Source organism: Mesoplodon mirus (assembly GCF_964341445.2).
Source record: "Mesoplodon mirus genome assembly, chromosome: 2".
NCBI classification, from domain to species: domain Eukaryota; kingdom Metazoa; phylum Chordata; class Mammalia; order Artiodactyla; family Ziphiidae; genus Mesoplodon; species Mesoplodon mirus.
The window spans coordinates 173,096,871-173,123,140 of record NC_138977.1 but is presented as its reverse complement, the minus strand read 5'-3'; the positions used below and the strand labels follow the sequence as shown (position 1 = coordinate 173,123,140).

Here is a 26,270-nt window from a genome sequence, read left to right as displayed (position 1 = left end):
TTCTATATTTTTCCAAATGTTCCATTTTCTTTCCAGCTGCAGGAGCCTTCAACAGGCAGGTCTCTGTCCTCTGAGTTGAGCTAAAATACTACTTAACTGTCCTTCAGAGATAGAAAGCCTTTGAGCCTCAGAAGGGTGCTGGTCTTCAAGCCTTCATCCCTTTGTACCCAGGAATCTCCTTTTTTCCTACGCAGATTTACTCACCCTTCCCCAGTGACCTGATCTACATTTGAAGGGATATTAAAAAGAGCCCTTTTGACCAACACATTACAAAAGAAAAAGGCCTCCCTTAGGGCAATGGGTACCTGCTTGCTTTATAGTTTTTACACTTACATATTCATATTTTTTACACTTACAAAATTAAGAGGATTCCTTCAAGAGGCTCTTCCTGGAGCAAATAGCACATACTCTGATGATTTGCTGTCTACTGATGTCAAAAATATTGAAAAGTATATTTACAATTTTTGCTCTCAATCTTTAAAATCATTTTGCCTTTTTATTAAAGAGTAAATAATGTAGAGATTTTTAAAAAATCAAATAATGAAAAAAAGTACACAATGAAATGTAAGTCTCCTCACCACCAATCCCTCTCAGAGGTAAGGTATACATTATTAACTGTTTTTTTATATCCTTCTAGAAATATTCCATGTATATATAGTACAAATACACATACACGCATATACACACTATGTATAGAAATGGGGATCAATGATATCTCTCTTTTCACTTAACTGGGAGATAATCACAGATCAGCACACAGAGATCCTCTTATTTTCCCTCAAGTCTTCACTTGAGGTGAAGGGTCCCCCATTTGTAGTTTAATGTATTGAACCCACTGTTTTATTCAACTTGCTAATAGATGTGTTATTTCCAGTTTTTTGCCATTACAAAAAAAATGCACCAAATATGTTGTATCACTAATTTAGAGCATGATGATTATAGCTAATAATAATGTATCATATACTTGAATACGGCTAAGAGAATAAATCTTTAACGTTCTTGCCACAAAGAAGAAACGGTAACTACATGATGATTAAGGCAGAGGTAGTCACTAATTACTATGGTAATAATCATTTTGCAATTTATAAGTTTATCAAATCAACATGTTGACCCCTTAAACTTATACAATGTTATGTGTCAGTTATATCTCAATAAGCTGGGAGGAAAGAGGCAAAAAAAAAAAAAGTTGTATCAATTTGTATTGCCTTCAACCATGTAGGAAAATGTTGACATCTCTACACCTGGAAGTCACCATATGTTATCTATATTATTTTTTTCATTTTGATGGGTGAAAATTAGTATTTCAATTTTTGTTGGTGGGTCGGTTTGTTTGCTTGCATTTCTTTAATTTTTTGTGAGGCTGAACATCCTTCCTTGTTGTACACCTTTTATTTTTCTTTCTGTGAGCTAGCTATGCATATATTTCACCTGTTTTTCTTAAGTAGTTGAAGGTTTTCTTACTGATTTGTAAAGTTTTTAATATAATAAAGAAATTATTCCTCTACCATTTATGTTGCAAAGTTTTTAGCAACTTGACTTTTGATTTTTTTAATGGTATTTATTCAGGAAGAATTTATAATTTTATGAGATAAAATTGATCAATTAAAGCTTTGTGTCTTGATGTGATATATATGTGTACACACACATATACACCTATATGATTTATATATATGCATATAAATATAATTTTTAAAACATTTTAGATTATATTTTTATATTTAAACCTTTGATTTCTGTTACAGAAGAGAGCAATTTGTTGATAAGCAGTAATAATACCTGGTAACTTTTAAATAGTAATTATCCCTTGCTGAAGGAATTTAAGGACCTTTACAATAGTAATTAAATGAGTGTGTATTTGTCCTCCCCATCTGGCAACAAATACCTTGAAGGTTTTTCCGAAGGTTTTTCCAAAGGTTCTTTTGCCCAATGCACCAAGCCAAACACTGAGAGGCCAAGGTTTGCAGCAAAGCAAGGTTTTATTCACGAGGCAACCAAAGGAGGAGACAGCGAATGCATCCCTAATCTACCTCCCCAAACACAAGGGTCTTGGGGTATTTATGGGATGAAGCTGAGGTGTGGGGAAGAGGGGAAAGGTGATTAGAGTTAAGAAAAGACAGAGCTTATCATCATTCTGCACAGGCACAACTAAGCCACCTGCTTCCTCAGGGGCTGCATGTTTGGAAAATGGCGGCCTTAGTACGTTCTGAGGGTGGAGTTTTGGATCTACTGAAGTCAAAAGGTCACAAAGCAGATATTCATGCATGCCCAGTTGGAGGGTCCTAAGCAGTCTCAACAAGTTTGGGAGCTTGTACTGGACACAGCTGACTCCAAGTTTCTGAAAAAAACAACTTAGGCAATCATCTCATTGTTTAGGCTACTTGATGCTTGGAAGATATGCAAGTTTTTGTAAAAACAGTTAAAGCGAGCTTGATCAGTGAAGGCAATTTATTGCTTATTAAGCAAGTTATAATTTAATGGCTCTGATGATTACTTTCAGTTTCAAAGGTAGTGACTAAGCCTATTTTATTTATTTAATTTGTCCTTAGCATTCAGAAGACTGCTTTGCACACAGTAGGCTCAGTGATAATATTCATTCATTTATTTGATAAAAGAAGTAAATTTAAAAAATACTTAATTTAAAAATTATAATGCATGTACATTATAATAATGTAAAAAAACATAAAGAAAAATATAAAGAAGACCTTAAAATGCACGTGTAAGCCTATCAGCCTAGAGATAACTATGATTAACATTTTGTAACTTTTCCTTCCTATCATTTTGTCTATGTAGTATACAGTCAGCACTCCATAACCACGGTTTCCACATCCACAGATTCAACCAAGAGTGGATCAAAATTATTGGAAAAAAAAATTCCAGAAAGTTCCAAAAGGTAAAGCTTGAATTTGCTAAGTACTGGTAACTTTTTTTATATGATTTACATTGTATTTACAAGTATTTACATAGCATTCACACTGTACTAGGTGTTACAAGTAATCTAGAGATGATTTAAAGTATACAGAAGGATATATGCAGGTTATATACAAACACTACACTGTTTCACATAAGGAACTTGAGCACCTGCAGATTTGGGGTGAGGGTCCTAAAACCAATGGAACCAATTGCCCTCAGATACTGAGGGAGGATTGTACTATTAGGGGTAAAGATAGCATAGTGGGCAGGGTTTTTCCTACCACCAAGAATGTACTTGGAGGGCTTCCCTGGTGGCGCAGTGGTTGGGGGTCCGCCTGCCGATGCAGCGGACGCGGGTTCGTGCCCCGGTCCGGGAGGATCCCACATGCTGTGGAGTGGCTGGGCCCGTGAGCCATGGCCGCTGGGCCTGCGCGTCCGGAGCAAAGAATGTACTTGGAGAGCTCAGCTGATCTTAACACCTGTTCCAGGGGATGTATTTTCAATCCAGGCCAGGCTGGTCAGAGGACTTCTTTGCCTCCACCCCTTCTTCAGGGATGCGTGATGCAGGATAGGCCCATCACATCCCTCACTGGGAATGCTGCAAGGGGCAATTATTGTTTTTGTTTTGTTGTTGTTTTTATTTTTTTGCTGGGATTTTACAATGTGAGGATGACGTAAAGGTGAAGCTGCCAGTGGCTCTCCACTTACAGAGTAATTCTTGGGGGAGAACAAAGCCAACAAAGTGCTAAGAGATGGAGAGAGAAACCTGGGGACATCGTTTCAGCTTCTGGATCCAGCTATGCCTGAATCAACTTTCTATCTACATAAAATAATATATTTCTTTTTGTGTATAAACTAGTTGGAATTGTGTTTCTGTCACTTTCACCTGAAATAGTTTTGACTAATATAGGAATAATTTTGATAGAATTGCATGGTGTTTTGGTGAAGGATCCATGAATGCCTGACGCTCGACTTCCTCCTTTCAGAGTTCTGCAACAAGGAGCAGAGGAGGGGGATGAATACACACACACAAAAAAGAAATAAAAGCAGAAAATATTCTTAGCCAACTGTGTAATGAGTAACCCTGAGAGGCTCAAGTAAGGTGAGACACAGCACTGGATAGAATCTCCCTCTCCCCTTAAGACTCTTTATATCTTGCGTTATTAGTTGCCAGAGAGGCTGTTTTTATTACATATTCCCATCGGAAGGGACTGAGTTTTATATAATGAAGATTAGAGAAGTTAAGTGAATTTAGAATTTAATATACAGAGCTTTTATAGCCAAACAGGCTTCATATAGATGAGTAAGTTTCCTGATGGTGAAAGACTTTGGAGTCTTTGGATGGAGAACATGGGCTTGCTTTCTCCTAAACTTTCTGTTATGATTACCTCAATTCTCCATTTTGTCTTCCTAGTAGAAGCATTGTCTAAGAATGTTCATGGCACTTATTTTGGAGGCATTTAGAGATCTAGAGAGGAAAGGAGCTGATATATATATATATATATATATATATATATAATTGTAATGTAGTGTTATTAAAGATGAAATGCTTTTGTAGCTTATAATGTTTATAATGATATGTTATAATTACATAGAAAGTTTTTCCCGGTGGTTTCTTCCACACATCATTTCTTTCCCTTTCCAATAATACTAGAATGTAGGGGGCAATTATTAGTTTCTCATTTTGCAGGTAGGGAAACAGAGATATTTAGCAAGTGATTTGCTTAAATCATAACTCGTGACTAGGTTTATAAGAAAGTCTGGTTATAGGTTTATAAGGGAAACCAATTACACCTGCAAAGTTTTCCTAGCTCTCTGGTTCAGGCTTTCACATGAACCAAGGGTATTACCTTAGACAGATTCATTTAACCTCCTTAGGTTCCAGCTTCTTCATGTGGAATATGAGGCAATGGGCTAGATTCAGTTTCAACTAACCTTCAATAGGCACCTATTAAGTGCAAGTCATGTGCTAGGAGCTTTCAATGTAATCATAATAATTTAAATTAAATTTTTAATTAAATTTAAATTAAACCTTATAATAAATGAAGAAAACTAGGCACCAAGAAGTTAAGTAACTTGCCTAAGATAAAGAATTAATTAATTTGGATTAATAAAAATTAATTTAAATTAAAATTAAAATAATTAAATCAATTTATTTAAATATAATTAAAATTAATTAAAATAAGTAATCTTTATTAATCCAAATTAATAAAAAATAATTTGGATTAACATATTAATCCGAATCTCCTGACTTAAAAACATCAGTGCTTTTTCCTCTATACTTTAGCACTATCCTCTGTATGTTAGCATTCTATAAAGTTATAAAACATGTACATGAGTTTTGATTTATTGACGTATAAACTAAAATAGTTCTCTTACCCAAAATACATGTAATGTAATGAGTAAAATAATTAATATATATAAATTAAAATTTTAAAGTTTGACTGAGTTTATATAACCAAACTGTTTATAACTTAATAATGTTTGAGGCTTCTAAGTGACATAGGAATGTGTTTAAAAATATATTACAGAAATCCATATAACAAGATATTCAATGCATTATCAACATGCAGATTCAGAAGTTGGTTCAAAGTAGTCATTTCTTTGTTGAGAAATGCATAATTTCAAATATACGTTCTCATTCTGTTCAGTTCAACAAATGGATTTTAATGTTAACTGACACAAAGAAGGAAGAAAGCTACAATTTAAAAAAAAATTCTAGATGGAAATTTCATGATTGGCATGTTTGCTACTATGCCTATCATTAATAATTACTAGTTGGTTGATAGATTTTAATCATTATATTGGCACATAGAAATAAAATTTATAATAACACAGATACCTGATATAACAAGACAGGTTATATACATTATATTTGGGAGATAAATACTCAGGAAATACTGCTATTTGGAGAAGCTATCTACATCTCTGTTGTGGACTCTATTTCTAAATTTCCACAAAGTCTGTCGTTTCCTCTGTTATGTACTATATTTTCTATATTATTTTAAAATACTTAATTCTGATATAAAAATAATAGGAAAAAAGGAAGAAGAATTGATGATACTAAGTAGAGAAGCAAATAACCTGTGAGACCTGGTAGACGTAGAGAAAGGAAGTAGAGTCATGTGAGGTGAGCAGATAAAATGATGGACAAGAGAGAAAATCACTTATTTAGAAAAGGATGAAAGGATAAGTATTTATAATTCACTAAATATGCATAAGGCATATGAGGCGCTCAGTATGTACTGGGTTGAAAACTTCTCTTCATTGGTAACATCAAGTCTGGCCCCAAGTACCCTCTGTCCAGGAAGCACAAATAATGTCTGCAGCTGCTTATCGGGCAGGTTGTAATTGTGACCAGGCACAATTGTCCCTGCATCTCTGACAGAGCAAGTAAGATGTTGGCCCCAGATATCTTAAATCTGTTGGGTCACTTTGCTTAAACTTCTGCTCTGGTCCTTGTAACCACACCAGCAGTGGGGAAGGTTGATGTGTCTGAGTTGGAAGAAAGAGACAGACAGATGGACTAACTCAGATTTCATAGGCACATTGTGTATGTTCAGGTGATAGATCTTTCATCTGTTTGCATTCTAACCCTTGTGGGTTAACCTACCCCAACTCTTTCCCTGCTTCTCACTCTTCCTGTGTGTTTTAAATGGATATAATAAACTGTGAATTGAGCATCTTAATTTGCACTGTGAGCCTTCCTGTTCCACCACCTCTGTGCTAACCTGCCTGGTCCTGTACTTGGAGACTCCTATTACATCAAGGTAATTCCCCACGTGGCACTGCTGGTCAATTTTTGCCTCATATTTCTTCTTTATATTTACAACTGATGGTAATTACACTGCAGTGGGTAGAGAATATACCATTTCAGAAAGATATTTGCTCATCTAAAAAGAGCATTTAACCGTCACAGGGATACATTCCAATAATAGTCTGGCTGCAGCAGACAAACAAAATAGAATTCACGGTTCAGCAGGATAAAATCAGAGCACTTTAAAGCTGGTTCCAGTTCAAACTCTCACTTTGAAGGATGAGATTTAGTGACTTGCCGAAGGTCACTATTTCTAGTAACTAGTAAGCCAGAACAGGAGCCAATGCTGTCTAAAGAGGCTAGGGTGTTATTTGAGCTACTATTGCCGTTTCTGTCTGGGTCTTGGGTAATGACCAAGCACGCATTCTGGCACATGCCGTGTAATGACTAAAAATATAAACTACAGCTGTCACAATTAATAGATTAACATTAAATGATGCAAAAATAAACAGAGAATGTCTGTTTATTAACAGGGTTTATAAATGTCACTGAGACATTTCAAGTGCTAAAAGTTGCTGTTCTTTCCTGCTGTCAGTTTAATCATGATATTACACATTTCCATTTGTTTAGAAGACTGAACATTAGTCAATCTTCTCAACACTCACCAGCTAATATATATGAAGAACTGTGTTAGATGTTTGGAACATAAAAATGAGTAAGATTTAAACTTCAAGAATCAACAAATACTTTGGACTTCCTCTGTGTGTCAGGCACTGTTGTAGGCACTAGGAAACCATAACAAAAGTGGCTTAAACCAGAGAATATTCATAATCAATAAAAATAAGTCCAGAGGCTTGACTGGCAGCTCAACTATGACCTCAGGGACCCAATTTTTTTTGGGGGTGTGGTCTTTCCATTTCTTCCTATGATTTTGGAGTTTTCCTTTATGCTTTTTGCCTTGTGGTCTCAAAAGATCTGCTTCGGTTCCATGTATCATGTCCTCACAGTACCATTTCCAAAGCAAGAAGGATGAGGGTGGCGAGAGGGATATTCTCTTGCAAGTCTCTTTTTATCACACACAGAATTTCTATCCTGAAGATTCTCAGCAGGCTTCCCCTCAGATTGGTATTGAAGAGTAGAACTTTCTGTGATGTTGGAACTATTCCATAGCTTGTGCTGCCCAAAATGGTATCCACCAGCCACATATAGCTAGTAAGCACTTGAATTATGGCTAGTATGACTAAGGAATAGAATTTTTAGTTTATTTAATTTTAATTAATTTGAATTTAAATTTAAACACGTGTCTAGTATCTACCATATTGCACAACCTTCGATTCTTTTTGGCTAGAACTAGATTATGGCCATCAGTAGTTGCCAGGGAGCCTGGGGAAATGATTATGTAGCTTTTTCAGCCTCCAAGGCAGGAAAAGTTTGGGGGTGGCTCTTTGGCAGCAACTAATGGAGTCTGCCATAAAAAGCAAATAAGACAAAGCATCATAGAGCTGGTATTGTAATGGGGGAGGCTAACAACATAAAACTATAAACAAATTTTAACAGGTAGCCATCTTTAGGTTTGAACAAGCCCTGTTATCTAGTTCAGTCTAGATGATTGGTCTAGATTCTAGATTAATGTAATAGGGAGTGATTGAAGGTGGGAGGGAGTAATTTAAGAAGGGGTGGGAAAAATTCTCTAGGAGCTCATAGTCTGGTAGAAAAGGAAGAAGACAGGAACATAAAATAAATTGTTAATAAATAGGGTGGTATATATGTATATACATCCACATATTTATTGCATATATAAATTGTATATTTTTACACGTATACATAGTTAATACGGAGTCTATAGTAGGAAGATAAACAAAGCATCTTTGAGTGTTTCTCTGGTATCTACTACAAGCCTTACATAACATAGCAAGACAGGATTCGCAGCCTAGAAGCCTTGGAATGTGGTCCATCTACAATCCTTAAAGCAACAGTTGACGCAATACAGCTTTACAGGACTACATGTACAAGAATATGGTTAATGAGTGATTTCTCAAAGGGTTCCTATAGGATGTTCTCAAGTGGGATAATCAAAACCACTGTGAGAACTTTGAAAGGACCCATTAAGTCCTGTAACTTCAAATGGTATGATGTTCTTGATGCCTGAGGGGGCATCAGCAGTAATAGACCTGTCTGACAAGAGGCTGTCAGGGCTGGGGCAGCTTAATTAAAGCGAAGATTCTGGTGTGACTGAAGGTAAATGATGGTAAGTTTCAGCAGTATCATCCTCAAAGATCTTTGTAAGTGGGGAAAGGACCATTTGCTATGTCCTTACAAACCCATGCTGGTACAGAATGATGATAACTCAGGGTTGTGTGCATTCCAAGGACTACCGGGTTGAAAGATATACTTTCTAAAGCCCTTTAATATACTGTACTACTATTTTGCGATCTGTAGTGATTCTTATTTTCAAAGATAGAATTAGTGATTTCTGTGCAAGAATGGTTGAAATTATCCATATAATAAAGCATTTCCTCCATAATTCTCCTTGGATTCATGATACTTCTTGAGATATCTTTGTCTTATAATTCTGTACTTTATACAACTTTCTCAACTACAGTGAAGTAAAAAGAGGATATGTATCAAACTGATGTTAGTACTCATGGTAAACAAATATAAAAACAGACATGCACATTTATGTCAACTATAGGCTGAAATAGAGTATGTGAAGATATTCACAGATTCTGAGTTCACATGACAATTTGTAGCTATGGCAATAGTAATGTGGCTAATAAACTTCCATATTGCTATAGTAAGAAGTTTTAATCTCTATAAAGAAAACAGATGATGATGGTGATGATTTTGTTAGGGAATAAGAATTCTTTAAATAAATTCAAGAGAATTTATTTCATCTCACCACTTAAGTTTATTTATAGATTTAAAGCTACTTAGTGGTGATGATGATCTCCCACTTTTTCTATCCATCAGTGTCAAGAACTGCACTGTTCAACAGGGTAGCCTCTAAACACCTTGGACTATTTAAATTTGAATTTAAATTAATTAAAATTAAATAAGGTGAAAAATTATCTTCTGACCCTACTTTAGCTACATTTCAAGTGTTAAATAGCCACCTGCTGCCACCATATTGGACAGCGCAGATCTAGAACATTTGTAACACAGAATGCACTATTAGCAATGGACACATGGGTTCACATCGTTGATTTTCAAAAAACGTCGATAAAATGAAGCATTATTCAACTTAATGCAATAGTGTGTGTTAAACAAAGGCCATTTATTTACTGTTGAGGAAGTTCTAGACATACAGAGATTCCTAGGAATCGGTCCCTAAGATAGACTCTGTCAGGGCCTTAGGCAGTAATGACCTTAGACTCAGGCAAGAAAAACCCTGCCCTGGCTCTGCATTTTAGAGGGCATCATCCTAGCTCTCCTCCCCAAGGGGCGAAAAATCTCCAGGGCTAAGGGATGTGTTCTCCAAGAGCCTGTGTTCCCTTTCTATTTCTAGACCTTGTCCAAGGAGCCCAGGACCCTGGAATTCACTGATCGAAAATTCCCAAGGCTACTTCCAGGGCCTGAGCAGCCCTCTTCCCAGAACTGTCCTCCCAAGGGAGGACCTCACAACCGGTGTATGCACTCCTAGGCCTGAGGGGTTGCCAAGGGGTGGCTGTTTGAGGGTGTGCAGGGAGCTTGGCTGAGTGGGCTGGGGTGTCCACACGTGTGCGGAAAGCCCCTCTTATTCATCAGTGGAGCTGGCACAGGAAGCAAAAGTGATGAGACTGAGGGCTGGGGTCTGGCTCTTCCCTCCTTGCCATGTATGGGGTGGTGCTCCAACGTAACTAAGAGCTCTGTGCACACGCCTGGCCTTCCAGGTCGTTATTAAGGTATATTTTTCAAGTTAGGAGCATAGCATATATTTTATTTGTAAGTTTGATAAATTCCTTGTAAATATTTAAAAATAGGGTACGTGAACCCCGGTCTTGCACATGTTAGGGCGGGGCTGGCCACCTTCCCTAGAATAATCGATTCAGCTGGGGTTTCTTCGCTGGTTTGCTCACAATTGCTCTGACTGGTTACATCTGAGGTATCTTTGGATGCCAGAGGGAAATTGCTTTTTCTAAAGGCTGCAGGTCCAGAGAGGCCCCGATGCATCCTTTGAAAGGGTGGGTTATAAGTGGAACTGCTGAAGGCCAGAAACGGCTTTGGAGGGTCCTCTTTCCGGGAGAGGAACCTGTTCCTAGCTCTACTGTATTCGGGACAAATGAGACCAAGGTGTGCGAAGAGAAGGCTCGCGATCCCTGCGTGGGGAGAGAGGTGGGAAGGCGAGTCCTTTGAAGATAGCTGGTTTGGGGCACTACCTCTCGCCTTGCCTCTCTCCAAAGAAATTCAGCCCTGCTCTCCTCCCTCATCCCAAGCCTGGGACTGGGGCTCGCCGGGTGGTACGGGCGGCCCCCAGGGGCGCCTTTGTCTGTAAGGCGGCGAAGGAGAAGGAGGGAAGTGTGCCAGACAGTGGCCACTGTGGCTGGAGTTTGGGCTAGAACTTTCTTCCGCCCTCTCCACGAGTTACCGTACTCCCGCGGGCCCACAACTCCTGCCCGGAAGCAGGGCACGCGTGGGGTCGTGGACACGCGACGGGCGGCGCTGGCCTGGGAGCACCAACCTCCTTCCCGGAGCCCCGGGCGGCGGGCGCTGAGAGGACAGGAGACCACGAGGTGGAGGAGGAGGAGAAAAAGGAGGAGGAGAAAGAAGGGAAGGAGGAGGGGGGAGGAGGGGGGAGGAAGGGGGGAGGTGGGGGAGGAGAAAGGGCGGGGGCGGCGGCAGGCGGGGAGGAGCCGCCACGGGCAGTGGCCGGGGGAGGCGGAGGCGGAGGTGGAGGAGGGGGCGGTGCTCCAGCTCGGCCGTAGAGCGGCGCAGGGACCCGCGCGGCCGTGACCCGGCGGCCACCCAGAGGCCGAGCGCGGCCGCAGCGGACAAAGGAGCATGTCGGCGCGGAGGAGGGAGCGTCCTCCGGCCGCCACAAGGCTCCGGGCGCCTCCGGGCCCGCGCTGCGCTCCCGTCCGCCCGGGCGCCGGGGCGGCCCGCTAGGCCAGTGCTCCGCCGCTCGGCCGGCAGGCCCCGACCCGCCACCCAGCCCGCAGCATGGAGCCGCCCGAGCGCCTGCGGGGCCGCGCGCCGCCGCCTCTGTTGCTGCCGCTGGCTCTGCTCGCGCTGCTGGGAGGCGGCGGCGGGGCCGCGGCGCTGCCTCCGGGCTGTAAGCACGACGGGCGGCCCCGAGGGGCCGGCAGGGCGGCGGGCGCCGCCGAGGGCAAGGTGGTGTGCAGCAGCCTGGAGCTCGCGCAGGTCCTGCCCCCGGACACGCTGCCCAACCGCACGGTCACCCTGTGAGTAGCCCGCGGGGCGCCGCTCTGCCCAAGCGCCCGGTCCCCTCCCTCCTTCCCTGCCGGCGCTCTCTGTCGTGCCGCTTCTCTCTCCGCGCGACTTGCAAAAGGGTCCCGCCGGCACCCCTGTGCCTTTGTGTGAATGAAGCTGCGGGCAGGGCTGATGCTGGGCAAGCCCCGGGGGGCTCGGCCGGGGCGCGTTTCTGCGGCAGGCGAGCAGATGTGTCCCCGAGCTGCCTCTGAGCTCCGCTAGTTTGCAAAGTAAAAGTTTTCGGGTTCCCCGCGCGGTCCGGGCGCGGCGCTTTTGAGCTGCGCGGTGCCACGTGAGGATGCAAGTAAACAGGCAGTCCGCAGAGTTAAAGCTCATTCATCCTGTGCGTGGGCTGCCGGAAAACACCGTGCTAGGTTAGATTCGCCAGTCCTTCAGCTTCTTGCAACTTAAGTTACTTGGACGCAAGTTTGCAGGATACTAAAGCAACACGAGGACTTTGAATGCCCCGGTGTGTGATCCCCAAACCCCCAGACTGTTTCCTTCGCTTTTGCTATCTTAGTTTTATTACAGTTAAAGAGCACCTTTTAAAATAGAGTTGTTTTTAAGGGCCAGAAATATATTTCTGGAATATATGATGAAATCGTGCACCTTCCAGCTCCGTTTTCTTGAGTGTGAGCGCTCATCTTTTTAAAAGCCGAGAACTTCGGATTTGCAAACTGTGGGTTTGCTGAGCCTTGCAACTCAAGGACTTGATTTTCAGATTGAGTTTCCACCTGGAAGGAAAAATTTTTGGTCTCGTTACTCAGTTTGTGTTATGATTCACTGTCCAGTTTTGCAAGCGTGGTTCTGCCAATTCTAGCTGAGCCCGTGACCCCAGTGACTCTTGATTTTATTTTCTGAACAACGAATTGGTTTGGGAAGGCTTGAAAGTGTTTCTAATGGGTATTTTGTCGAACTGAAATATGAGTCCCTCGGCGCCGTCTTCCTCTATGTTGTTGTTTTGGTTGGTTCCCTAAAAAAGAATCAAGGCTGCCACTATAAAAACATGAAGGCAAGGGAAGCAGCATGACCTGTGAAAGAACTTAAACTGCGGTTTTTAATTTAACCCCAAAATATGTTTTTTAATTTAACACAAATTAACCCAAGCAGGATTGATGGGTACAGATTTCATTACCAACACCTTTGTTCTTCATTGCCATTTGTTTGAATTAGGAAAGATGTAACACAGGAAAATTGTGTGTTTCTGTTGATGGAGGCCCGAAAATGGTAAAAGAGTTTTTGTTTTGTTTGATTTCCTTTACCAGCACTCGACCATTTGGTAGCGGCAGCAGCTGTATTTATTTCTTAGCCAGATTCTTTGAAGTGGATATTTTGGGTATGGGACCATAATTACAGTCTGGAGTCAAGTGGAGAAAACCTTTGTGTTGCCCAACTCCCTTGTTACTCTGAAGAAATTAGTCATCATACATTTGGGTTCTGGATCAGTGGCACTTAAGCTGATTCAAGTTTAGGTCGAGTTTTTCTGAATTGTCAACAGTGGATGAAAGCAGCTACTTTAAATTGTTGATTTTGCGGGGGGAAAAAGTTGATATTATAGAAAATCACTTTTCAGCATATTATCAAACTATTTCACTGAATTTTTTTGAGCTGATTAAAATATAAGTGCCTTTGAAATGCCATTTTAATCCTTTTTTTAAACCTGAAAGCTCTTTAGATAAAAGTAAAATTAATAAAATTTATTCAGTGAATGGGAAGAAATTATAATTTATTTAAGGATCATATAAAGTTGATGTTCTAGATGAAGTTGGTTCAAGATGTATCAGACCTGGTAGAGGGTCTTCTGGGCCAGTTTCCTCATTTTATTAGGGAATAAATCAGAGGGTCGCCATGGATAAGTGACTTGTCCAAGTTCCCATGGTGAGCGCCTGGCAAGGGGTCCGTGTCCCAGATCCCTGCCCTGCAGTTCAGATGCTTTCTCATCATCACCCCTTGTCTTCATCTTCCTTCTTAGTTCAACACGGTTTTTTTATTGAACTGAGGTCGTGGGCAGTATGTTGAGGTTTGGACTAGGTGTTAGTTTCCTAGGACTATGGTAAATTATCACAAATTTGACGGCTTAAACAACAAATTTCTTCTCTTGCAGTGCTGGAGGTCAGAAGTGTGAAATCAAGGGTTTCAGCAGGGCCATGCTCCCTCCAAAGGCTCTGGGGGAGAATCCTTGATTCTTTCAGCTTCTGACATTACTTGGCTTGTGGCAACCCAACTCCGATCTCTGCCTCTGTCTTCGCATGGCCTTCCCTTTGTGTGTCTCTCAAATACTCTTCTTTCTCTTCTAAGACACCAGTCATTAAATTTAGGGTCCACCCGAAGTCCAGGATGATCTCATCTAGAGATCTGTGGCTTAGTTACATCTGCAAAGACCCTGTTTCCAAACAAGGTTACTTTCAGAGGTATAGGGCTGAGAACTTGGACCTATGGCTTTGGGAGACACTCACCTTTCGGTTCACTACAAAATATAGATTAAAAACATCTTCCTTCTCCAGGAACTTACGGTATTTGGGGAGAGAGATTCATGAATAAGTCTCAGGACAGTATGGTAAACGGTCTAATATCAGGGTGCACAAGTAGAAAAAGGAACCCAGAAGAGGGCAACCGAGGCCCCTTTAGGGCATAGTGGGTGGGATGGAGGATCTGAGGATCCAGAGCCAATTTGAGAAGGATGAGAAAGATGATAGTGAAGGAAATGGTGAGGCAATGAGGGGATGGAAGGTGGGAGCCCCCAGCATGCCCATGGGTGTGGAGATGCTTGTGAAGCCATGCATTTAATATTGCTTGAAAGTCAAGGGCAAGTATCTCGTGCCTGGAGTGGTGGTGGTGGCGTTGGGGCGCGGTGGGAGGCAGGTCAAGGTCGGACAGGCTCTCTGGTTGGAGTTTTCATTCCTTAGGTGTGGCCAAGCATTTTCAGCTGAGCTGTGATGCAGGTGTTTCATGGACAGTTGATAGGGGTTGAAAGGAGGGCAAAGATTGGATAGAAGTTTTCTTTTTTCTTTCTTTAATAATGAAAAATAAGGCCTTTTCTACTTAGTGGATGAACTGGACTTCAATATATTGATAGCTTAAAGCTCAGATCTTTCAACTGTCTTAGTGAACAACACATTTTCATAGCCATGTTTCTAGAGAGGTCTGGCAGAAATCAGCTTGACCTGTTTTTTGTATCTCATGTAGCCTTTTGTATTAAAGGATTAAATTCCATTTATTATTCTTATACACACGTGGAATAAAAATTTAACTGCATTTAATGTTTTTGTTGGAAATCTGTTTACTTTATTCCTGTGTTTTATATGAGATGCTCAATATTAAGTTTTAAAAATTCTGAGGACATCAGTGGTAGAAGGTTGTACAGATTTAGCCCTGCTTTTCCAGCGGTGTTTTCCTCATGATGCTACATGGCGATTCTACTTCATCAAATGTTATGTTTGTTTGCTATCAGAAAACTGATAATTGGACGTCACCAGCGTATGCAGCTCAGTGCCAGGTACACAAAAAGAAGTGCTTGTATTGTTTGGAAACTTAAACCTGGTTGGAGAGAGAAGATTTGCACTAAAGCAAAGCAGAAATCTCAGGAACAATCACAGAATGTCTGTAATTAAGTAATAAATCCTGTACTGCTGATTGTTTAAATGCTTTAGGAAGCCTGAAAAGAGGAGAGAGCAGTGGGGCTGTGGAGGCATTGGAAGATTTTTTCAATTTCTTGGAGGAGTTAGGACTTGAGCATGGCCCAAGGGGAGTGAAAAATGGGGTTTTGGGGGTGGGGGGAGGGCATTCTGCAGTAACAGAGAGGGGTGGTGACGGACTGGCCCCACTGAAATGCAGAGAGGGTTTTTGGAACCATTGGTCTATCCATGGTATTTCAAGCACGGGTCTGGTCGAGGTCAGTTAGGGGAGAGTGTACAGATGGGAGGAGGAGGGGGCCCAGGCTGAAGCCTCCTGGAGCAGTGGAAGAGCCTGAGAAGGAAGGAGCCTCTGGTGGGGTAGCAGGAGCACCTGGGGAGTATCTGGTCATAGAAGCCAAGAGAAGTTCAGGTTTGAAGACAGGAATTGGGGGCGCCCCAGTTGAGAGACGCTGAGAGATGAGGAACAGTAAAACCAAGCTGGATTTGACAGCCTGGCGCTTTGGTGCCCTCCGTGGATTAGAGGCTGCGGAAGGCAGGTTGGGGTGGATTGAAGGGAGAACAGGGTGAGGATGGTGGTGATAGCACCTTGATGAGGAAGAAGTTTGGTGTGAAGGAAAGAGAACGTTAGCGCCTGAGTATGGTTGGGAATAGTTGGGGAGAGGGCGAAATGCACGATGGAAGGTGAGATGGGATGGGAGCTGGAGTGCAGGTGGGAGGTTTGGTTTTTGATGCAGCAGGATGTCCCATCCCCACATGGTGAAAGGAGGGAGCACAGGCAGAAAGGCAGGCAGGAGGCTGTGGGCAGGGCAGGTGGGATGAAGAGGGCTTTGCTGCCCCCTTGCTTTTATCTTCTTAAAGACCTAGAGGCAGGGTGAGGGAGGAGGGGTGAGTAGATGGTGTGAAGAGGAAGGTGAAAGAGGAGTGAAGTGGTTCTTTTGGAAAGTGAGAGAGTGACCGTCCTGGGGATGGCAAAAATGTCACCGGAGTGGAGTTGTGTCCATTTTGTCTTGTGATCCAGTTCAAAGGGAGATGGTCAGTGCTGTTATTTCTCTCCAGCTGCATTCAGTTTAGAGATGAGGAGCGTTGGGATTAGCCAGGCTGCTGCTTTGCCAGGTGAGGGCAACAGAGGGAGAGAAGAAGCAGGGTGATTTTTGTTGTTGCTGTTTTCGGCCACGCTGCGCGGCTCGCAGGATCCTAGTCCCCCGACCAGGGACCGAACCCGGGCTCTCGGCAGAGTCCTAACAACTGGACCGCCAGGGAATTCCCAAGGAGCAGGGTGATTTTACTGAACAGCCCCCAAAGCTGTCGTGGCCTGAATTCTTGTGGGTCATGGGTAAGGTTTTTAATCTTTGAATGCGAGGTCTCCTATACCTCTGTAGCTGTATTTCCCGATACTCAGCACAACTTTTTTCCGCATGCACATCTATTGAGACACTGTTAGTTTTGTAGGCACAGTGCTTAGTGCTAGGTATTCAGGGATAAAATAAGACACGATTCTTTCATTCAAGGATCAGTCTTATACACAAATTCTCTGCTTAACCAAAGTGTGCATCTCATTGTTCCCTGAGCAGATTTGTATTTTGCTTCCTGTGTGCCTTGGCTAAGTCTGCCACTCTCTCCTGGTATCCCTTTTCTGGTAGATTGTGGGTCCTTCTCAATCCAGCTCGTCTGCTATGAACTCTTCTTTCCCTCTTCCAGTGCTCTGATTCTTCCCTAACGCTTCGTATCTGTGCTCTTCTGTCACTTTATAGGATACTTGATGCTCTCGTAATGCACAAGCCCTCAAAGGAAGGGCTCTGAGACCTCAGTGGGTGGGAACGTAATTGTCTTTATTGATAAGAGTAATGCCAATAAAGATAGGACTGTATCTTGGGAGGTCAGGACAAGTGGAGGGATGTGAATTCAAATTTTTACCCTGTTACGGCAAATGAGACCATTTATTTAGTTTAGGTCAGCATTTCACAGCTGTTGGATCCCCTATTCAAGAACGGGTCTAGTAAATCTATGGACAGTTACATTTGAACTGCATGTTCTTATGTGTATGATAAGCACACACGTTAGGCAGTGTGCTGGCAAGTTGCTCAGAAATATTGCAGAATTTTGGGCAGATTTAGGCATTTGGTCCATGAAAGCAAGTCTTGAGTTTTTCCAGTGTGATGAGAAGGTTTTGCATGACCCAGCCCCTGAATCCTGTTGCTTCTTGCCTGCTTGGAGTCCTCCGGCATCAGGAGTAGATGAGAGAAGTTGGTGGGTTTGACAGTAAATCAGAAATAAAATACCAGAAACAAGAGAAAACAGGAGGGCTTCCCTGGTGGCGCAGTGGTTGAGAATCTGCCTGCTAATGCAGGGGACGAGGGTTTGAGCCCTGGTCTGGGAGGATCCCACATGCCGCGGAACAACTAGGCCCATGAGCCACAACTACTGAGCCTGTGCGTCTGGAGCTTGTCCGCAACAAGAGAGGCCGCGACGGTGAGAGGCCCGCGCACCGCGATGAAGAGTGGCCCCCACTTGCCACAACTAGAGAAAGCCCTCGCACAGAAATGAAGACCCAACACAGCAAAAAAAAAAATAAATAAATAAACTAATAAACTCCTACCCCCAACATCTAAAAAAAAAAAAAGAGAACAGGAACTTTCGGAAGTCCTTGCCCGAATCCAGTTATAACTTCTATTCCCAGGAGCCTGTAAAGATGGCTTTTAAAAATAGGCAAAAAAACCCCACAAAAAAAACCCAGAGTAAAAACTCTTGTAAGTCAGAAAATGACAAGTGAAGTTTCTTATAGTAGTACTCAGGGACTTTTTTTTCCCATTTAGCTGCTTCTCTGAAAGCAGTTTTTTTCTGTATTGTCTGTATTCCTGTGGAGGAATCTTTAAGTCCAGAGACCATAACTAGTTTATTGTTGTGTCAACAGTTTTCTCATAAACAGACAAAAATTAGGATACAGAATTCTTTAAATTTTAGTAACTTATTAAGTCAGTTTTTTCAAAAATTAGGAAGCTGTAGATGCAGACTTGCTCAATGAGTTTTTAATTGCTGCCTGACTAAATTTATTCTAATATAATTTTAATGCTTTATGCACGGTTTAGCTTGCATTTATGTTCAAGTGCAGACAGTTCTAGTCTGAAGAGGGAGTTTTAAAGTAAGCAGTCTCGCCCAAGCTGTTTTTCTTTCCCCCACCACTAATCTTTTAAGAAACTTTGCCTGTGTAGTGAGGGAATCTCCTGCGTGTTGCATGGGGTTGGACAGAGCTGGAGCTGGTGCCTCACAGGAGGGACACGTTTCGCCTGGCCACTTGTAATGCCATGCTGAGCACATTGCAGATATTGGGCTTTTCACTCAGGGAAACATTTCTTGTCCTCAGATCCCTCCAGTTCAGGACCTGAAGGGAGCACATGGAAGGGATTGGTATAAGAATTATCCCCTCCCCACTCCATAACCCCACCCCACTTCCCCCAATACCCTGGTCTTCTTTTTCCTCTTTGTCTGCAGGCCTGGACTTAAATCTGTTTTCCTACATACAACAGGGGCCTTCCAAAGACCAGAGCTGACTTTTGATAATCACTCTTCTCTAGTGGCTGTCTTCATAATGCCTACACTAGTTTTTAAAGGTACTTGCTTTTGCGTTCATTCAACAGATACCCACTGCCTACTCTGCTTGTGGTCAGCTTGATTTAGGCGCGCTTGTGTGACTTTTTTTTTGGCCATTAGACCTAGTCTTGTGTGCTTGTATCCCATCCTGGAACTCCACCTCTGGCCTTCCGGATGTACAATATCTGTCACACTTCTCCTGGATCTGGCTCTTTTTGATGTGATTTAACCTGCATCTTCTTCCATTGCCACACTCTGCTAAGAGAGCTGGAGATAGCAGGGGGGTAACTGGTGGACTTTCGGGAATTAGTGTAGGCAGTAGGGTTTGTAAAGGGAAATCTGCAAGACTGGTTTTAGGAACAGCCTCGCTAAAGGGACTGATAGAGCTTTTTGGTCAGTGACCACCTTTACTTTCCCATCTCATCTGCCTGCCGGGCACAAAGCCTTTCCCCAACCTAGTCCGTCTCAGCTCTCCTGTAGCGCATAATCACTTCCATTATTTACAGCAGTTCTTTCCAAGCATTTTCATGCCGTGACACACACACAGTGATTATGTTTGTTTGGAGGGTGCTCCAGGCCAGAGTCCCACTGCCCCAGGCCCTGCATCCCAGCCCCGGGGTGGTCCAGTGGGGTGGGGCAGAGGCATTTATCTCCACCTCCCCCAAACCTGGCTGCTGAGCTTGCTGTTGAGATTTTCCACCTTGTGTTGAATCACCTGGGAACATTAAAAGTTCAGATGCCTGGGCCACAGATCTCGTGATCTGATTTGACTGGTCCAGGACGCGACCTGGAAGTTGGTATGTTTCACGGCTCTGCAGGTGATTCTGTTGTCACCTGGGCTGAGAACCTGTTTTCTAGCAGCACAGCGACCTGAAGGGGTAACCGTCTCCACCAGCTGCCATCTGCTGCAACAAAAGAAGGTAGAAGAAGGAGCAGAGAAACAGATTGAGGAACACGGTCTCAAAAGGGGGGCAGGGAGGGAGGGGACTGTTCCCAGGTGGAGCAAGGATGGATGAAAATCAAGAGACATTTTTAGGACAGAGAGAGCTGAGAGCTAATTTAGGGTGGGGCCTTATTCATAAGAGAGAAGAAAAATGACTTTGTAAAGTGGCGAGCGATGTGCTGAAGTTGGATTTAATACCAAGTCATGGGGTTAAGGACAATAAAGTTTTGGAGTTGTGTTGTGGTACTAAAGGAGTGAACTGAGAAAGTCAAAGGGCAGCAAGCATTTGTCCAAACCAGTATTTGAGGGCCTGATACTCAGATGGAATAGGCAACGAAACACATATGGCCCCTGCCTCCGTCTACCTTAAATCCTTTATTTTATATTAAATTTAAAATAGAGATTTGTTTCCAGTAATAATGCATTACTAATATAAAATAATAAAATAGTATAGAGAAACTATGAGAGGCCCAATTCCCCAAATATCTGCCTGCTCTGGGAATTTTGTTTTTTAGTCTTTACTAGTCTGATAAGTTAAAAAAAATGCTTCTTTTAATTTACATTCTGATTATAAGTGAAGTTTAATATAGTTTGACATGTCTACAAAAGGGTCATTTGTATTTGGCCACCTTCTCTGTACAGTTTTAGTTTCTAGTAGCTTTTTCCCTCCCCAGTTGACACTTTTTGTTTAAGCAGCTACTCCTCATCTGATAATACATTTCTTTCATTATTTTCTTACTGCTTTGGCTGGGACTAAGGAGGCAGGACTGTGGGCATCTCTGTCGTATTCTTGACTTGAGAACAGACAGGCATGTTGGGCAGACGAGGACAAGAGGTTTCCTCTAGCAGGGCACATAACTTTGTTGCTAGGCTAAATCCACTCATATAACAGGCAGGCATTTGCTAGTTGCTTTTAGCTCTTTATCAATTCGCATGACTGACATTCTTGGTTCTCAGTTTAAGTAAAATAAAAAATACCTTTTGTCCTTTTTTTCTTCCCATATTTTGCCTTGTTAAGTTTAAATTACATGTTTGAACTGTGCATATTTGAAATCTTTTGTTCCTGAGTAATCAGGATAGGGGAGGGGGAAGGGCAAATACAAAGAAGGCTAAATTGTCCATCACCGTCACTACCTACTTCTTAGAATATTTTTATTAAATTCTTCTGGATGACAGTGACGTGAACATGAAGAAAATCTTTTGGCAGGATGGCTAGCTCTACATGTAAAAGTGGTGCTTTCACCTAGTCAAGAATTGTACACAAGTCCCCTGTTATCCCCAGTTTCAGTTACTCATGGTTAACCATGGTCCGAAAATATTAAATGGAAAATTCCAGAAATAATTCCTAAGTTTTAAGTTGTGCACCGTTCTGACTAGCATGATGACATCTCGCTCTGTCCTGCCTGGGATGTGAATCATCCCTTTGTCCAGCGTACCCGCCTGTTAGTCACTTAGCAGCCGTCTGGGTCATCTATCAGATCGACGGTCCTGGTATCTCAGTGCTTGTGTTCAAGTCACCCTTATTTTACTTGATAATGATCCCCTAAGTGTAGGAGTAGTGATGCTGGCAATTCGGATGTGCCAAAGAGAAACTGTAAAATGCTTTCTCTAAGTGAAAAGGTGAAAGTTTTAGACTTAACAAGGGAAGAAAAAAAATCATATACTGAGGTTGCTAAGATCTACAGCAAGAACAAATCCTTTAACCATGAAATAGTGAAGGAAAAAGAATTTGTGTTAATTTTGCTGTTGCACTTCAGACTGCAAAACTTATATGGCCACAGTGCTTGATAAGTGCTTGGTTAAGATGGAAAAGACATTACATTTGTACAATGAGAGATTCTGAGAGAGACTACCTCCATAGAATTTTATTACAGTATATTGTTATAATTGTTCTAGTTTATTGTTGATAATCTCTTGCTGTGCCTAATTTATAAATTAAACTTTATCAGAGGTATGTATGAATAGGAAAAGATCATAGTACAGTATATAAAGGGTTCAGTACTATCCGAAGTTTCAGGTATCTACTGGGGGTCTTGGAAGATATCCCCTGCAGATAGGGAGGGACTACCGTACTTGCAGACCAAAATGTTTCCCCAGAAGAAGAATAAGCATGTCCCCAACCCAGGCTGGGGGGAAATAAAGGATCCCTGGGGTAATCTGAGGTCCTCAAGCCTTGCCCCCAGCCCTCTCCCCTGCATCCCCCAGCACAGGACATAATGCATAGTATGTGATTGTGAGTTAAATTCATTCCCTATATGAAGACATTTCTGAATTAAAACAAATAGTTCCATGTATGTGACCTAGCCTCCCCTAGAATGTCAGTTCCATCGAGGCCAGAGAGACTGGTTTGCTCCTTCCTGCAACTGTAGCACCTAGAACAGTGGTAGGCTTTTAATGGGCATTTCTGTGATGGCCTCATGTCCTGAGCCAGGTAGAAAGCAGCTTGTAAATTGTGTTGAGGATGACACTTCTGTCTAAACCCTTCTGAGATTTAAATGAAGGAAACTTGAAGCAGGCTTTGGAGATGTACCTGTAATACAGATTCTGTAATGCAGTTGTTAAACTTTTCTTTCTTTAAGACTGCTAGAATCTAAGTCTAATTAAATCGAGTCATTCCCCATCAAGATAAGCCTTAAAAACAATTCTTTGTTTCACTGTGCAATTCTTCCCAACTCTTTTCTCATGAAAAGGCAAAGAGGAATTGACTAGGGGTGTATTCATCTCTAGTACTGTATTTTAAGACAGATGGCCTTTCTATTAGATTATTTGCTTTAACCTTTGATTTGTTTGTTTTAAACAAGACCAAGTGTGATCTCTCCCTTTCTAGCGAAGATTTGATGAAAATCCTAAGTCTTTCGGATACCACGTGACTTGCAGTCCACCCTGGCAGTCAGTGCTAGGCCGGCTCCTCTGTTCCTTGTGACCGCGTCCTACCTCACGTTTGCTTGCATTGCTGCAGGTGTCATACTGTTTGGAATGATCTATTTGCAGTTCCCGCTCTCTTACCAGATTGTGAACTCTTTTTTAAAAAAATTGAAGTGTAATTGATTTAGTTTCAGGTATACAACATAGTGATTCAATAGTTTTATAACTTTAAATGGAGTATAATCTCTAACGAAATAGTGGCTATATTTCTCTGTGCTGTACAATCTATCTTTGTCGCTTATTTAATACATTGTAGTTTGTATCTCTTAATCCCATTCCCCTGTATTGCCCCTCTCCCCATTCCTTCTCCCCATTGGTAACCACTAGTTTGTTCTCTGTATCTGAAAGTCTGTTTTTGTTTTGTTATATCCATCCCTTTGTTTTATTTTTTAGATTCCACATGTAAGTGGTAACACAGAGTATTTGTCTTTCCCTGACTTATTTCTCTTAGCGTAATACTCTGTAGGTCCATCCACATTGTTGCAAAGGGCAGAATTCCCTTCTTTTTTATGGCTTAGTAATGTTCCATTGTATACATATACCACATTTTCTTTATCCATTCAACTGTCAATGGACACTTAGGTTGCTTCCATATCTTGGCAATTGTAAATAATGCTTCTATGAACATTAGGGTTCAAATTAGCATTTTCATTTTCTTCAGATGTATACTCAGCAGTGGAATTTCTGGATCATATGGTAGTTCTGTTTTTCATTTTTTGAGGAACCTCCATGTTGTTTTCCATAGTAGCTGCACCAGATTGTGAACTCTTGATGGTGATGTTTATCTCTGTATTCTCAGTGTCTATCACATAAACACGCAGCAAGTCTTTGTATAAAGAAGTATCATTTTCCCCACTATTTTTTTTTCTCAAGTAGGATTAGGGGAAGAATCTTACATTATTTTTAACACAAGATGATGAATCTGTCATAGATAAGCTCCAGAGTCTTCAAAGCGGAATACCCTACCTACAAGGTCAAGGCTTAAACTCCCGCTCTGCCTTCGATAGTGAAAAGTGATTCTCTTTTGCTCAGATTATTTCATTTTTTTCCTCCCCTTTTCTTGATCTATTTCCCTCCTACTTCTTGAGAAACTATCACTTATCTTTTCAGCTTCTCCCCTAGTTTGTGATGTTTCTCCTTGGCATACATAGCCTCTGTTTAAAAAAAAACCCAAGAACAAACAAAAAAACTCCCCTCCCCCAAACCACCCTTGTAGCAGCACCGTGTTGGAGTAGTTACTCTTCTTCCTTCACAATTAACCTTCTTGAAAGGGAGGCATGAATCCATCCCTGCAGTACCTTACCTTTTATTTGTTTCAGTCCATTGTTGTCTAGTTTCTGCACTGTGCCTTGCCTGGAATCTGCTTAGATTCAAAGATCTTTCATTCCTCCACTGCATGTGCAGTCTTCTTCTGGTCACCACATCTGTTACCATGATCACTTAATTATTGAATTTCAGCAATTTGACATGGTTTGGGCTCAGAAGCGCCTATGGGGAAATGGCTAGCTTGGTTGCATGGTTTCCTGCCAAGATGGGCCACAAAGAGCAGTACCTCCTTAGGGGATGGTGTGCTTCTGAAGGCAAAGCCCTAGGGAATGGGTGTCATCTACTCTGAACCATGATAAGTAGAGATTGTCTACTTGAGATTATGGCCTACTTAGAGAACCCTAGTTAACTGTCTGCTATGACTTGATTTTTCAGGGCTCCTTGCTGGAAGAAAAAAAAATGTCTTCGAGTTCTTCCCTCAGGGATAAAGTTGAAAAACTTGTCCATCAGTTTAGCTAGAACAGCTTAGCAACCACAGACTGAGGCCATGATGTAAAAACTTTGTCAGACTTTCCCTTTTTAAGCTTTGTTAGTGTTTCCATCATTTTTCATTTTAGTGTTTATAGAACTTTAAAAATTGGAGATGTCCTGTTACCGCATGGAGCAGAGATGAGGGGGGATTATGGAGATCTCCTATACTAAGTCTGAGTATGTCCAGAGTGAGAGTAGATGGTGACAGCTTGTAAATGGAAAGTGTTTATTTTTCTTTTGGGAGGTTGATAGTAAAACCAATGTGAAGATCCTTCTCATTGTTCTCTCAAGAGTGTGGGATTGGGCTTCCCTGGTGGCACAGTGGTTGAGAGTCTGCCTGCTGATGCAGGGGACATGGGTTCATGCCCCGGTCTAGGAGGATCCCACATGCCGCGGAGCGGCTGGGCCCCTGAGCCATGGCCGCTGAGCCTGCGCGTCCAGAGGCTGTGCTCCGCAACGGGAGAGGCCACAACAGTGAGAGGCCCGCGTACCGCAAAAAAAAAAAAAAATGTGGGATTTCAGGAAACTTCTTAGCTTTCTGTTGAAATTAAATTTGGTAGGCCTGCTGTTTCTACTTCTGTTGAAACCTTAAAGCATCCATGATTGAGTTAGGTGGTTATGTTAGGTGGTTAATGTAGGTGGTTAAACACTTCTAATGCTAGTTCAACTTTCTCCTATATCTGGTTTGGTAATGATCTTAAACTACTGTGAGTAGTGCAAACTAAGGTGTCTAAAGCGCCTTGGCCTCCAGAACTTTATGTAGTTGACCCTTGAACAACATGGATTTGAACTGTGGTTACACGTATGAGTGGAAGTTTTTCAGTCGTTCAGTACTATAGCACTGCACTATCTGAGGTGGGTTGAATCCATAGTTATGGAGGAACCGTGTATACTGAGAGCTGACTCTAGGTTATTATTCAGATTTTCCACTGAGTGGAGGGTTGCTGCCCTCACCCCCATGTTTTTCAAGGGTCCACTATGTGTCAGTGCCCTGAGCTGATTTACAAGTTCTAATGACTACCAACAGTGCGATGCTTATCGTGTGCCGTGTACTGTGCCACATGTTCCACATACACGTCCCAGTTGGTAAAACAATCTCATAAGGTTGGCATTGTTCCTGTTTTTTCAGGTGTGCCAACTGAGCGTGGACAGGTAAATTGATCCTCTCAAGTTACACACCTTTTCGGCTTCTGGCCTAGGACTGTGGCCTTTAGGCCTGTAATTCTCACTATTGTTCTGTTCATAAAAGTCACAGACAACCTAAATGCTCATGTTGGCAGTAGGGGTTGAGAAGAAGCGTTTGTAGAAC

General features: G+C 42.0%; 1 protein-coding gene across 4 annotated transcripts in view; it reads left to right on the top strand.

Moving 5' to 3' along the window:
- Positions 1–11,560: 11,560 nt before the first annotated feature.
- The window catches only part of ADGRA3 (adhesion G protein-coupled receptor A3), a 120,168-nt gene continuing 105,458 nt past the window's right edge, over positions 11,561–26,270 (top strand). For all 4 annotated transcript variants that reach the window (XM_082611088.1, XM_082611089.1, XM_082611087.1 and 1 more), the window contains exon 1: positions 11,561–12,045. In XM_082611088.1, the coding sequence (XP_082467214.1) occupies positions 11,804–12,045 (242 nt within the window). In that variant the 5' untranslated portion in view covers positions 11,561–11,803. The remainder of the gene's footprint in view (positions 12,046–26,270) is intronic.